The sequence below is a fragment of the Oryzias latipes genome, chromosome 19 (assembly GCF_053564925.1).
Source record: "Oryzias latipes strain Hd-rR chromosome 19, Olatipes_Hd-rR_3.1".
Taxonomy (NCBI): domain Eukaryota; kingdom Metazoa; phylum Chordata; class Actinopteri; order Beloniformes; family Adrianichthyidae; genus Oryzias; species Oryzias latipes.
Genome location: NC_136255.1, coordinates 22,291,947 through 22,305,261, shown reverse-complemented (window position 1 = coordinate 22,305,261; position 13,315 = coordinate 22,291,947). Strand labels below are relative to the sequence as shown.

The 13,315-nt window shown below is 41.9% G+C and overlaps 1 protein-coding gene across 1 annotated transcript; it reads right to left on the bottom strand.

The window, feature by feature from the left end:
* Positions 1-1,251: 1,251 nt before the first annotated feature.
* Positions 1,252-12,789, bottom strand: LOC101160942 (coiled-coil and C2 domain-containing protein 2A-like). Its single transcript, XM_078937260.1, has 35 exons — positions 12,656-12,789; positions 11,548-11,639; positions 11,339-11,419; positions 11,189-11,269; positions 10,957-11,115; positions 10,725-10,881; positions 10,506-10,642; positions 10,303-10,434; positions 8,014-8,196; positions 7,803-7,909; positions 7,570-7,710; positions 7,167-7,371; positions 6,787-7,049; positions 6,480-6,657; positions 6,225-6,378; positions 5,985-6,132; positions 5,735-5,873; positions 5,465-5,668; positions 5,274-5,366; positions 5,110-5,201; positions 4,311-4,475; positions 4,174-4,231; positions 3,978-4,087; positions 3,796-3,892; positions 3,627-3,725; positions 3,364-3,540; positions 3,183-3,197; positions 2,888-3,091; positions 2,748-2,819; positions 2,557-2,670; positions 2,329-2,463; positions 2,127-2,249; positions 1,996-2,054; positions 1,739-1,916; positions 1,252-1,664 (listed from the first exon to the last, which is right to left on the bottom strand). Exons 2-35 carry the CDS (start codon positions 11,584-11,586, stop codon positions 1,479-1,481), a joined length of 4,485 nt encoding a protein of 1,494 aa, XP_078793386.1. The 5' UTR covers positions 11,587-11,639; positions 12,656-12,789; the 3' UTR covers positions 1,252-1,478.
* Positions 12,790-13,315: the final 526 nt, after the last annotated feature.

Below are 13,315 nucleotides of genomic sequence, written 5' to 3'. Positions count from 1 at the left end.
AAAATGTGAGTATTTGAAAACTGAATTTTTTAAGAATTATTTTGATGAGAATTTTCACAAACATGTGATAACACTAATTAAAGCACCAGAATTTAAAGTTGGAAAAATTCCAGAAATAGTTACTGAGGGTCAAAATGAAATGTGTGCTGAACACATGTATATACTTTAATTTGTTTACAGTATATATAAATAATTTATACACAAGAAGAGTGTTCTATCCACGTCTATAAAAGAAATATAGACATAGGACAAATATGTTCTTGTGTGTATCTTATATGCTGTTAGATGAATGGTGAAATATTCAGTTCTTTCAATTGTAAATCTGACTCCAGAGAAGTCGGTGCCTCACCAGCCACCAACCTCACTGCTGTGATGTGAGGTAAGGATTTCTCCCAGGAGCCACTCTGAATTATTCCCATTTCAAATATACTGTAGTTGTTGTGATAGTCGAGATTTTCCCCTTTTTTTCTCCCTGGAGAAGATGACCAACGTGTGGTGTTTTCTCCGCTAGCGGCAGCCAGAACCTGCAGTGTGGTTTCAGAGCCTGCTGTCGCTCTGGAGAGTGAACTGTGGCAGCTAGTCTCCAAAACAAAAAACAAAAAACTTCTCTTTACTCTTGCACTTTATCCTGGGAATACCATTTGCTGTATTTTGTTTCACTTCAAAATGTTTCTTGAACCTGAAACTGTAATGTTGCTCCTTTTGTTTGCCTACATGCTAAGTGGAAATATTCCTCAAAAGAGGGAGACTCTTGCGTAGATTGAAAGTATCTATAAAGTCTACAGTCTAGTGTCTTTGCAGAAACAAACCTGAACACAGCGAGTGTTTCCTGTAGTTGAACCACTGTTTGTGTAGCTAGAAAAATGAGAGAAAATAAAGATTAAAAAGAATCTTTTTGAGATTTTACCTTGAACAATCACAAAACCATAAGAGACGCACACACTAAGGTACAATACGATCTTATATTGCACTGTTGAATGAGCTCCATTTACACATAAATATGCCTGTACAACAAAATCTTTTCTTTAATTTTTTTGTTTCATGCAAAACTTCAGAACAAGAACACAAAAAACAGCTGCACAACGATAAAGCAGAAGCGCCCATCCACTGAAAGGTGAAAGCTCCCCCAGCATGTTATCATCCAGAGGGTTGGACCTCCATGGAAACATTTTACTGCCCTTTGGAGTGCATGGAAAAGCAACATTGATTTTGGGAACTAAGAGATCTGAACTAAGATTGGAAAAATGGACATTTTCTGTTTTTTGTAAATAAAGCAGTTTATGGAGGACAGGTTACTTGAACAGGGAAGTAAATACATTTTTAGATGAGATCAAGTACAAAAAGATTTACATTGGGACTTATATATCAAACATACAGGTTATGAAGACATGTACAAAAAGGATTTGAATAAACTAAAGTTTTGTTTGAATTAAAGAAAATTCTTGTATCTTCAAAGCTGGATGAGATCGTCCTAGTCGTCAAGTGCGCACGAGTGACGCCAAGTAGACCCACACAGACAGAATGTTGTTGGGATAAGGGTGCACGTAAACGGCCAGGGCAAACTCGACGTTGGATCCTTGAATATTGTGGACGCCGGTGCTGTGCACGGCCTCTATGAGTGGCTGGATCTCAGAGAAGGGCATATGCAGAGGGAATCCTGAGATCTGGAAAGAAGACGAGCCTGTTAGTTGGTGCTCCAAGTCTCTAAGTTTTTGTGTTGTGCAGCAGTGAATCAGACCCTGAAGTTTCCCAGCAGCCTTTGGAGCTCATGGCAGTGGCCCTCAGCCATGTCCTGCCCTCTGCTCTGCTCCAGCTTGGGCAGGAACCGCTTTAAGGTGGTTGTGCAGTAGCGGTTCCAGCGTGTTGGGTGTCTGGGACGCCACTCCATAATCTTTTCCTTCAAAATGTTCTCAATTCTAGCGGTTGGGTGGATAAACACTTCAGATAGGCTGTAATTGTGGACAGGGTGACCCAGAGCGAGCTGTTGTGACTCACCTGTCCTGAAGTTTGGCTGCCGCTGCTGCGTCTGTGCGACTATACACCAGCTCCTCAGGCTTTGAGGCAAATACAATCAAAATGAAACAAAAGAAGTTTGTTTCCGAAAAAAAAAAAATCACTTGACACACCTGTACGCTGGACAACCCGGGATGGGGAAAGGACTCAGAGAAAAAGGGTTTCCAAAGCTTCCTTTTTGAGACATCGAAACTCATCCTCATAGGGGAAGCATACTCTTGAATATTGAACCAAACCTGAGCAGCAAATCACAGACGTCAAAACTCTTTAAATGGATGAAAGGAATTTGCACCCAGCGGCTCTTCCTCCACTCACATTGTCAGCATCAACCAGGCAACCGACGGCTTGCAGCGGACAGAAGCGGTCTTTTTGTCCATAGAGCTGACCGCTGCTGGGATTCCAGATGAGGTAGCGGCTCTGTTCGTGGGTCAGGACATACGCCGTGGGTCCCTGAGAACAATCAACACGTCAGGAAGTAACCATCCACGCCCTCGTATAATGAGTCAGAAATGATTTTGTCGTAATTGAGTAAATGTGAGAGACCTCTGGTATGGCTGTCCCTATAACTAGCCAGGCTTTCTTGCCCAAAGACAGGAAGTAGTTGCACAGCAACACAGCGTGTTCTTTCTCATCTCCGGCTAGAAGAGTGAGGAATTGCTAAAAAATAAAAAGATGTGCTTTAGGATGGTTTTCCCTCAACTTTTTATCACCTCTAAATAAAGAGCTTTGCTCACATTGCAGGTGGTCCACAGGTCATAGATGCCAGAAATAGAAGGGATGAGGGACACAAACCGGGCCACCAGCATCTGTGGAGACACCACAAGGCTCAGCAACATGCTGATATCACCTGACATGCGGTAAAGATCACACCCACTGTGGCTTCCTGGGGGTTATTCGGGAAAGCATCCAGGAACTCCTGTGGGGGGTTGAGCGGTCGAATGTAACGCGTGATGAAGACCGTCTGTCCGTTAAGGTCGATGACTGTGGTGATGCAGCGGCGGTCCGGGTAACGCTTGGCTGCTTTCGTCTCAAACGTCTTGGCTGCCTGCAGTAAGCGCTCGTGCTCTTGACTGTCAAACTGCAGCAAAGTGATAAATGTGACTGAAGAGCAGTGTGGAAGTACAGGGCTGGCAGGTGCTGGCAGGAATGCAGGACCTGAGTGATGTTACCTCCAGCTCCTTTATCTAGTGTGTACAGGAGAGCCAAACCCAAAGCAAAAAACAAGAAAATGACAAGGATCAATTCCTCAAAAAAAGAAAGACACCAGAAAACTGTGATGGAACAGGGAGAACTGACACTGGGAACTAAAAACCCAATCCGTTCTGAACTCGACGCCTGGAAATGACGTACCTTCTCCATAATGGACTCTTCAGGCACCAGCTGAGGCTTGATGGCGATGAAGAGCGTGATGTACACACCTTCGCTTACTCTTTGCAAAAAATCGTCGCCACTGTATGCGCTGTGACTGGGTTCCTTGCTGTAACCCAGCAGCACAGCTGGGGTGTTCACCTTAAATGTTCCATCGATCTGCCACATATATATAGAAATGAGAAAAGTCAGCCGCCAGCTTGTTTTCACAGTAAGGAAAAAAACCTGTTAGTGCCAAATCTCACGCTGGACTGAGAGTAAATAGTGTTGAAAGGAATCCTGACGGAGCCTAACCAGTGCTTCTCTACATGAATCTGAATCGACGGCCCCCTCTCTTTATCATTCTGTAGAAAAATGTATTTCAAAAAACAGATTTGCACAAGAATTACAGGGAAACCCGACATTTCTACTCACCACCCCAGTTTTGTGCACCATTTCATCAAATATGTTAATGAAAACTTCATCTTTGAGCGACTGCAAGTTGGATGTGCTGTGGTCCCCGTTTGGAGCACTGAGGAGTCAAACCACAGCGTTTACAGCATGCTCTTTGATTCCAAAAGCTGTTGTTGTGCTGACTCAGTGGCTAAGGCCAGCACCTGAACGGAAGCTGCAGCTCTTCATTCCAGGTGGGGTTGGGTCCGTCGGCTGTGGTTGTCTGCAGAACTGTGCGCTGGAAGGAAACCTCCACGAACGGCCTGACTTGAACCTGCAATAGACAGAAAGTTGCGTGCGTAACAGATGATGCTATCAGAGAAGTAGTCAGCTGTGAAGGAAAGCTGAGGGGGGCTTTACCTGGTGGAGGGACCAGTCGTTGCTGTGGATGGCACGCTGAGAGGGTTGTCCAGCTTTCCTATAAGAAGGTAAAGTAAAGGAAACAAAAGTCAGATTCTATTTTTGCTTTTCCTTTCGTCTACTTTGGCAGCACTCACTCGCTCTGGGATCTGCGGACGGGGATGTCACAGGCTCGGATGATTTTGACAAGCAGTTTGACGTCTCTGTCGGATAAATTCTGTGCTGTCACCTTCTCTCTTTTCTTCCTTTGAGGCTTGGGCCTCTTGGGTTCAGTAAGCTTGAACAGGTTGATTCCAAGAATCCTGGTTGAAGGCACAAACGGGTCATGAGGAGAACACACTGCACATTGCTAAAACCTGAACATTCCATAAATGCACATCACAATGTGGGGAAAAACTTTGAAGCACTAACAGTACTCATTATCTCCAGGGATTTGCGCTTTATCAGTCACAGAATAAACTGTGTGAGCAAACCTTAAAAGTGCAGAACTGCTGTACAAAAAGCCTTTTATCTGCTCTCATTCACATATTACTGTTGTCTGCTGGCATAGATATAATTAAAATCAGTTCACTACAATCTCACAGATGCTTCAGGACAGATCACATGCTTAGTTGAAGTTTGGTTGCTGCATTTTAGTGAGGCTTGTTTTATTTTTATAGCTTTGAAGCTATTTTCTAGCAGAGGACTGTTTAAAAGCTCATCTATGACTTCCTGGCTGGTTGTTTGAGCTGACAAATGAAACGCTTAGTCCCAGAGATCACTAAGAAAATGCCACTATTGGCACTACAGCACTGGGAGTTTATGCAAGAAACTCAGAGGGATGGGGGGATTAAAGACATACCAGGAAACTGCACCACTGTGGAACAGCAAAAGACACGAGAAGAAAAAAAAACACTATGTCAGGGACAGAAGGTTTTTTGAGCCTGAAATATTTACCTGTTGCTCTGTATCTCATCTTCAACCACTAAATCAGAGAGGATGAAGCGATTTTTGGCAAGAACCAACCGATTTGTGATGGATTCTTGGATCTGTGGGGAAAGGACAACGTGAAGCTGTGTCATGGCATAAAGGTTCAAATAATACTCAGGACTGATGCTCACCTTCTGCAGGTAGTTGACCAGTAAAGCTCGATGCGATTCCAAGTGTTCTCTGGTGTCGACTGTCTCTTCATCTTTTAATCTTCTTTCATATTCCTGAAAAAATATTCAACCAAATAAAAAAACAGAGTTTGTTGCAAACAAATGCATTCCAAAGTGATCTTAAATACTGCACTTTTTCTTTTAGTCCTGACCTCGAACACATTGTCTGGGATCTCATGCTCATAAGCAGGGATAAATTTGTAGTTACGAAACTCTTTGACCCCCTGGTTCCTCAGCCTGAGCAGGCGGAACCTTTTGGATTTGTCCAGCTCTTCATCAGTTACAAAATTAAACTCCTCCTGTAGATGTTCCAGGCGGAAGTACTCCGGAGCTGTTACCTCTCCACTGCTGGCTACCTGAGAAAAAAAAAATGTAATGATCGGTTTCTAAAAGAAGAGCAGCAAAAATGCATTTAAACTCACTTCCAGGAGCTGCCTGACAGAGGCGTTTTTGGGGTCGTTGGGGTCCAGCCGGGACTGTTTGGCCCACTCCCCTATTCTTTTCATGTCGTGCAGTCCAGACGCTCCGATGCTTGTGACAGCATCCACGTGACCCAAGCCGCTACAACACAGGGATGAGCCGCCGTTCAAAACTGCTGCAGGTGAAGCTCGGAGGGGACATCCAACTACAGGCCTCCAGCATGCAAGCAGTGAGACGTGTTGGAAAAAATACCTGTGCCTAACACCAGGGTGCAGTGAAGCAGTGGGAGCGAGTGGCACACCGTTGTCTCCGATCCCCCACGACACGCAGCACGTCAGCATCCCAGAGGTCAACAGTATCACTTTGTTGCTGCCGTCGGCCTCAAAGGAGAGTGGCACGTCTGAGAGAGCAAGCCAGAGGGAAAAAGACAGGTGGGTGTGACTTTCAATCGAAATTTTCTCTAAATAAGAATCCCACAATGAAGACATGTACCACTTCCAACCCCCTCGTGGTCAAACATCACTCTTTGATCGCTGCTGAACTCAAAGTCTTCCAAGGGAGTGCCGCTCGTCACGACTGAGGGCTCAGGCACCGGGACATAGACCTGAGCTAGGAGGGAACAGGAAGATCCGGTGTCCTCAAAGACCTACTCAGCACAGAAAACCCCAACACAGGCAGGCAGGGAACGTGAAACCTCACAAGACTGCAGCCAAGCTATCAAACAAATGTACAGCAGCACCCCCCTACCTCCAGGTTAATGCTCTGTGGACAGTTTTTTATCTTCAGATTGAAAATTTGACCAAAATACACCCTGAAGTCGGTGCCGAGTGGACGGCTTTCTGTTCTGGAAACTATTTTGCCGTTGTACAGAATCTTGATGAAGAGGGAGTGTCTGAGAACTCCCTGTCTCCGGGAGATTTCAACCCTAAATGCACGACATGAGATTTTCAGGGTCATAAAAGACACTAAAACGCTAGCTGTGCATGAAGTTTAGTCATTACACTGTTGTCAAAACACAGAACAGGTGATCCTAAAAAAGAATGAAAAAGTGCACCTGGGGCAGAGTTCACTGTCGGTGATGTTTCCAGATGCAGACAGCACAGGGATCAGAATGGCCTCTCCTGGTTTCCTGCGGATCTTCGCCGCTTTTTCTCTTACTTGCTGCTCGATTGCATCAAAGTCTGGTCTTTCTGGAGGCTGTGGGTTTGGAAGGTCTTCAGAGGGCCCTTCCAGTTTACTCCCTTGCTGCTCTTCATCCTCTTCCTCTGTGGGGTCGTCCTGTTCCTTTCTTTTCTCCTTCTTTTTTCCTTTTGCTTTCTGCAAACAGGGAATAAGAGAATGCACTGCAAGAACCTACATTTCCCCATTTTGGGATTAATAAAGTATCATTCAATTCAATTCAAGAACAACCCCTTCACTGCTTCAAGAACAGACTTTGCATGTTTGTTTGTTGTGCTTGCTAATGGCAGTATGGCTGTGGACCTTCTTCCTCCTCCAGAGCTTCCACTCCTCCAGCTCTTTTCTGTACTCAGCCAGGCTTCTCTGATAGTCCTGCTCCTTCTCTACCTCCAGTTCCATCACTTCTGCTAAGATCTCCTCTTCATATATTTGCTGATCTGATGCTCGATCCACATTCTCTCTAAAACATATCAGATTTATCACATAGATATAAAGTGTTCAGATCTCATTCAGTCCATAGAAGGTTTGACACAAAGGTTTTTGTGATCCATCTTCACGATCAAGTAAAAAACTGTTTGGCTGCAAAGTTAAGATGGAAAATGGAATAAATGTTGACTTCCATGTACTGTAGGTTTCTCTGGATTTAGCTTCTACAAACCTTCTGAGGAAGAGTTTATAAGGCGTGCTGGTGAACTTCTGAAACTCTCTCAGGGCCTTGATCTCATTCCACACTTTGATGATCTTCTTTAGCAAAGTCCTGTCCTTCTCTTGCTCTGAGTCTCGCAGCTGCCGAGTGTTCCTGCAGTGTTCAGGTAGCAGAAAACCCAAACAGTTTGTGATGCTGCTGACAGAACGGCAGGTGTTTCTGGACAGAGTGCATGGAGAACTCACCTAACTTCCAGACTGTACTCGGATATTCTCTGCTGGAGACTCGGGGTGAGGCTTTTCTCTCTGTGGATCTTCATCATATTTCCAAGGACATTCCGTAAACCATTCAACTAGAACGGAGAGCAAACAAAAACAAGAAAAAAATCTATTTTCTCTCCTTAGAACAGAGGAGTGGCAGCTGACGGATCTTACGAGAATGTCAGGTGCAGTTTACCTTGTCAGTGAGATGCCTGGTGAGATCATTCTGCTGCCTAGTAAGGTACTGGTCATAAAGCTGACACAGTCGGGATGTTAGGACATGTTCTCGACTGAAGAGTGGGTGATGGGAGAAGATCAAGCCAAGAACTTCCACATCAAGCTGATAAACTCTCTCAGGGTCTCCATCATACTTCTGTGCCTGGTTTTATAAAGTAAGGATTACTAATTTAGCATTGATATAATTTAGGTTGGTTACGTTTATAAATGTCTGACTGCAGTTCTCCTAAAAGTGGGATAAACTATGAAAAGGTTTTTGCATCCATGCTAGCATTAAGACGCTTCATTCGCTCTATGCTTCCTCCAGAATGCACAGATTTCAAATACTGAACTAACCTTTGGTAAACAGTCAGACCTTTTCCAATTGCTCTGTTTATTTTATGAAGTTAAAGAACATTTTATCTTATTCAGTACAAAAATTGTTAGTAGCTATCCAGAGGGGAGTTGCCAATTTATTTGCACATTTCTGATGTACTTTTTCTACCATATCATAAACATATGAAGTGATGTTTATGTTATAGTTAGTAAGAAAAAGGATGACGTCTCACCAAAGTAGACCTAAGAAATAACAAGGGAAAAGACAATTTTTGTCTTAAAAGCTCACGTTTGCTGCACTAGGATGATCTTGTTTGGCACAGGGTGTCTTTTATTCTGAAAGATAGTCCTACGAGCTTCAGACAAGAGTAAAAAACTATTTCTCATTTTGGAAAAAGTTTGGTTTCTCTTTATATTTCTCTTTCTATTCAGGCAATATATATATATATATATATATATATATATATATATATATATATATATATATATATATATATATATATATATATATATATATATATATATATATATATATATATATATATATATATATGTATAAATCATAATTGTTCTAAAAACAATAATATAATGAATGCAAAGCAGTATCAAATTTTCCTAAAAAGTAAAATCAGACTTTATGGCTCATACTACATTCTGATGAGTAAAAACCAGGACATTTTACTGTTTAAAGTTGCAGATTCTGGCTTAGACTCTGAGTTCATTTAAAGCAGGGGGGTCAAACTCATTTTCACAGAGGGCCACATCAGCATAGTGTCTGTCCTCAAAGGGCCAGATCTAACTTATACATGAAACTAAATGTAATGAAAAATAAATGTAACTACTCCTTAATGTTAAATAACTTATTTATTTATTTATTATAACTTTTTAAAGTGACAATTACAGTTGCATAGAAAACATGTGTTTGCTTGTTACTCTATCATAAATCCTTTTACATTTGATTCTGTCAGGTTAGGTTATATGGACAGTGTTTAAATCCTAATGTATAAGTTGCCCAATCAGATATTTCAAGTCCAATTCCCCCTAGATATGAATAATTACACTCCCATTTTTATTTTTTATTTTAAGAAATTAAAAACTTTGATGCTCTCGAGGGCAACAGAAAATGAAATGGAGGGCCACATTTGGCCCCCAAGCCTTGAGTTTGACACGTGATTTAGAGGCTACTGGACTGTCAATCTGTAGTCTGAAACAAAATTATCTGGACAAAATATATGAAGTTTGTATTCAAAACCGTCTGAATGTCTTTATATTTGAAGTTTTCATTTCATCATCACTTGTTGGACTTTTGTGGGACGAATTGCTACTTAGCTGTATTGTGAATGAACAAGGCCGACGTTTGATCTGTTTATCTCGTCATGTTTGATATCCTGAATGCTTCAGAAATGTCTGTTTCTTCCTGTGTTAATGTTAGCTTTGTTGAATTAGAACATCTGTAAATTATCCTGAAAGAATCTATGAACAACAAACAGATCTACATTTTATTACACCTTATCCATTTTGAATGTGAAATAAATTAAATTTGAAGTGAATCGCATATTGGCCATAATAGTTTAGTCCTATGAACTGAATATAAAAAAAGGAATTTGGGAAATGTATCTCAAAGCTTAGAAAACTTTTTAAACTTGGTTTTATTTTCATGCAGAGAGCCGATGCTGTTTGAAAGCATAAATGACACTTAAATGCCAGCTTCTCTTAAATGCCACTGTGTTTTTATAACTATTGCAGTGAGATGCTGTCATAATGATAATATATCACAGATGTGCTGACCTCCATCTGTGCTCTCTGATGACTTCCTGCTCTTTAGTACCAAATATCAAACTGCCGTTGAGCTTATTTCCAAAAAGGTAAAATAAAACTTAAACTGGATATTGCCCCATGAGTGCATGAATGGTTTAATGAGTGCATTTCTGACCTTCCTAAACACCGTCTGTAAGCCAGGAGGCAGGTCCTCCTTCATGCTGAAGACACGAGGTCTTGTGGATGATTCCTTTATGGGGTCAGGCAAAGCCAAAATCTTGCCGTCGTCACCAAACCACTCCAGCCCCTTATCAGGTTTAAACAGAAAACATTCAAGCACCAACGCGTTTGGGTAATCCCAAATGAAGCGGATCATACCTCCTCCATTTTTAACAGACGATTCTCGAGGATGGCCTCATTGGTGAGGGACACAGAGGGCCTTTTCCCCACATAGAGACCCTCATCCTCAATATAGCGAGGCTTTACTTTCTCAGAAAGTTTCACAGAAGTTGGAGCTGTACCAAAATGAAGCTGCTTAGATCAGAGGGACTTTAAGTCCAGGATGACGATCAGATGATCTAAGGCTGGTTTTCCTACCTTTTCGAAAGCTCGGTGTAAACAGGAGCTTACTGTCTCGCTCAGCTCGCTTTCGGATCCCAACATATTCCGCCTTCGCCGTCTCCAGGAAATCCCACGCCGATTGATCAACGATGAAGAAATCCTCTCCGTTAGGATAGAGCCGAGTTTCTTCAGGCTGCATCATTAAATCTGTGTTATCAAACACAAACAATGGATCCACACACACGAACTATCCCGGCCTGTGTGTTACCTGATGTTCTTCTTCATCTTCATCTCTGGGCTCATCAGTCCCTTCTTTCTGTTCACGGTTTTTCCAGCTAAGTTCCTCTGTGTCCTCCGCTGGTTCGGACTCAAAATTAAACGTAAAGAAATCATAAGCCTCCTTTGGAGTTGGGAGGCCCTGCCCTACCTGGAGACAAACAAACAGCTGATGAAACAGTTATAACAATATAGGATTTTTAATACCATAGCATGAGACTTACTCTTTTTGCAGCCTCTTTGAACTTCACCTTGGTGCTCAAAGATGCAGGAACATCATCATCTTCTGCTTTGACAGAATCTGTCTGTAAAATATCAGTGGTTAACCTTTATGGGTATGTGTTCAAACATTTCAGGCTTGAGGAGTTGCTCACCTCTCTGTCAAATCGTGTTGTCCTGTCTTTGCCTCTGAGGCTCTGGAGAACGCTGGCTGGGTCTGCAGAGACCTCCTCTTCCTGCTGAAGGAAGTTCTCCGCCTTAATATAAAATTGCAACATCCATATATGTTGTTTCAACAACAAATCCTAAAGCTAAACTAGTTCTGGACATGATAAAAAACACATTTGTTTATATATGTGTTTACCCTCGCTGTCCCGAGCTTCTCCTCCAAGTGTCGTCTCATAGAACAGTCTAACTTTTGAGAGCTGGAGACATGCAGAGGTTTTAAAGAGTAGCCTGAAATAGAAGGGAGATCGAATGGAATGTGTTTTACCTCTGACGTCACATCATGCTGCATTGGCAAGTTGTTAAAGATTTAAAAAGGGTCATTTTTGATCAGTCACAGATCCTTTATAAAGGATTTAGGAAACAGGCATCGTAATGGGGAATCCAGGGTTCTGTTTTCATCCTCCAAAAAGCTTAGAGTAAAGCACATAGTTTGACATGTGCTCAAATTAAGAAAAAACATAGTTTTACTAACATTACTAAAGATTTCTTTTCATGCAAAGTATCATTTCACAAAAAAAATGTATATTTGACATAAGCTATCTTCTCCCTTTCTTTTTGGCTTTTTCCTTCAGGGGAGCTTCCTCCATCTAACCCTGTCTTCTGCATCCTCTGCTCCAACACCAGCTACCCATGTCTTCGTTCAGTGCATCCATAAACCTCCTCTTTGGTCTTCTAGCAGCTCCAGACTCAAAAACAGCACTCATTTCTCAACAGGCATCTTTTGGATTAAAACAAGCAAAAGACAAAAGCAACTGCAAGCCACGCCCTGCAACAGGACACATTAGGATAAAAATGGAGCATCACAGAAACATGTTATTTGAAGATTCCAAACCACAAAAGAATAAGAATCTTTGTTGTCATTACGCAGTGCACAACAATTCCAGCAGCTCTTTTCAAGAAATAAATAAACCAGAGATTACCGTTGCTTTAACAATAAACTAAGATGTTAAAATTTGTTTTTAACATTTATTGGTCTGCTTAGATGGAGACCAAACCAAAAGATTTTGAAATGATCCCACTCCACATTGGCAAGAATGCTTTTTGAAAGGGGGCTATTAACCTAATCTGTACCCAGAAATACAATCGTAATAAAAAACGTCTTCTGTATTTGGTGCATTAAAGAAAGTGTATTTAAACTACAGTTGAAATGCAAGTCCAGACGCATTTCAACGTACATATAAACCACTCCGATCTTCCACGAAATGTTACAAAACAAGATACTCAACTTAGGAAAAGCCACCAACCTCTGTGAGAAGCAGATGGAGGCCTTGAAACCACTGTCCTCTGAGCTGGTTCCTCGTTTACATTAAGGTGCTGAACAGTAGAAAGCTCCTCTACATCTTCATCATCATGTTGACACTCCTTGACTGAAGACTGCTCAATCAGCTAACAAACAAACAAGTTTGTATCAAACAGGAATGACTGACGATCGACTGACAAAAGCAACAAAGGATGCACTTTTCTCCTTCGCCTCTGCTTCTGAGCCCTCAGTGAGCGTTTCAGAGTCTCTCCTGAGTCTTCCTCTCTGCCTGCAGTGTCCTGAAGAAACACCAGAAGAAGCTTTTTAGACAGAAATCTGGAGTGAACCTTCATCCATGCCGCTATTTCATATGAGAGCCGGGCAAAAGGGACAGAGAAAAAGTCAATATTACACACAGGATAGCAATAAAGTCAGTAGTGGTTCTCAAACCTTTTCTCTTCATCCCCCCTTTGGAGGAGGAGGAGGAAAAAGGAAATAGAACTGTACCTGGAGGTCATCTTTTTTGTTTCCTCCCAGCGTTTCTTGCAAATTTCGCCTCTTCTTTCCCAGTTTTTCTCGAAGGTCACTTAAGAAAACGCAGAAAAGAAAAGACGTTTTAATTAACTCTATTTTTTTACAACTTTATTGTACAAAAATGGAAGTA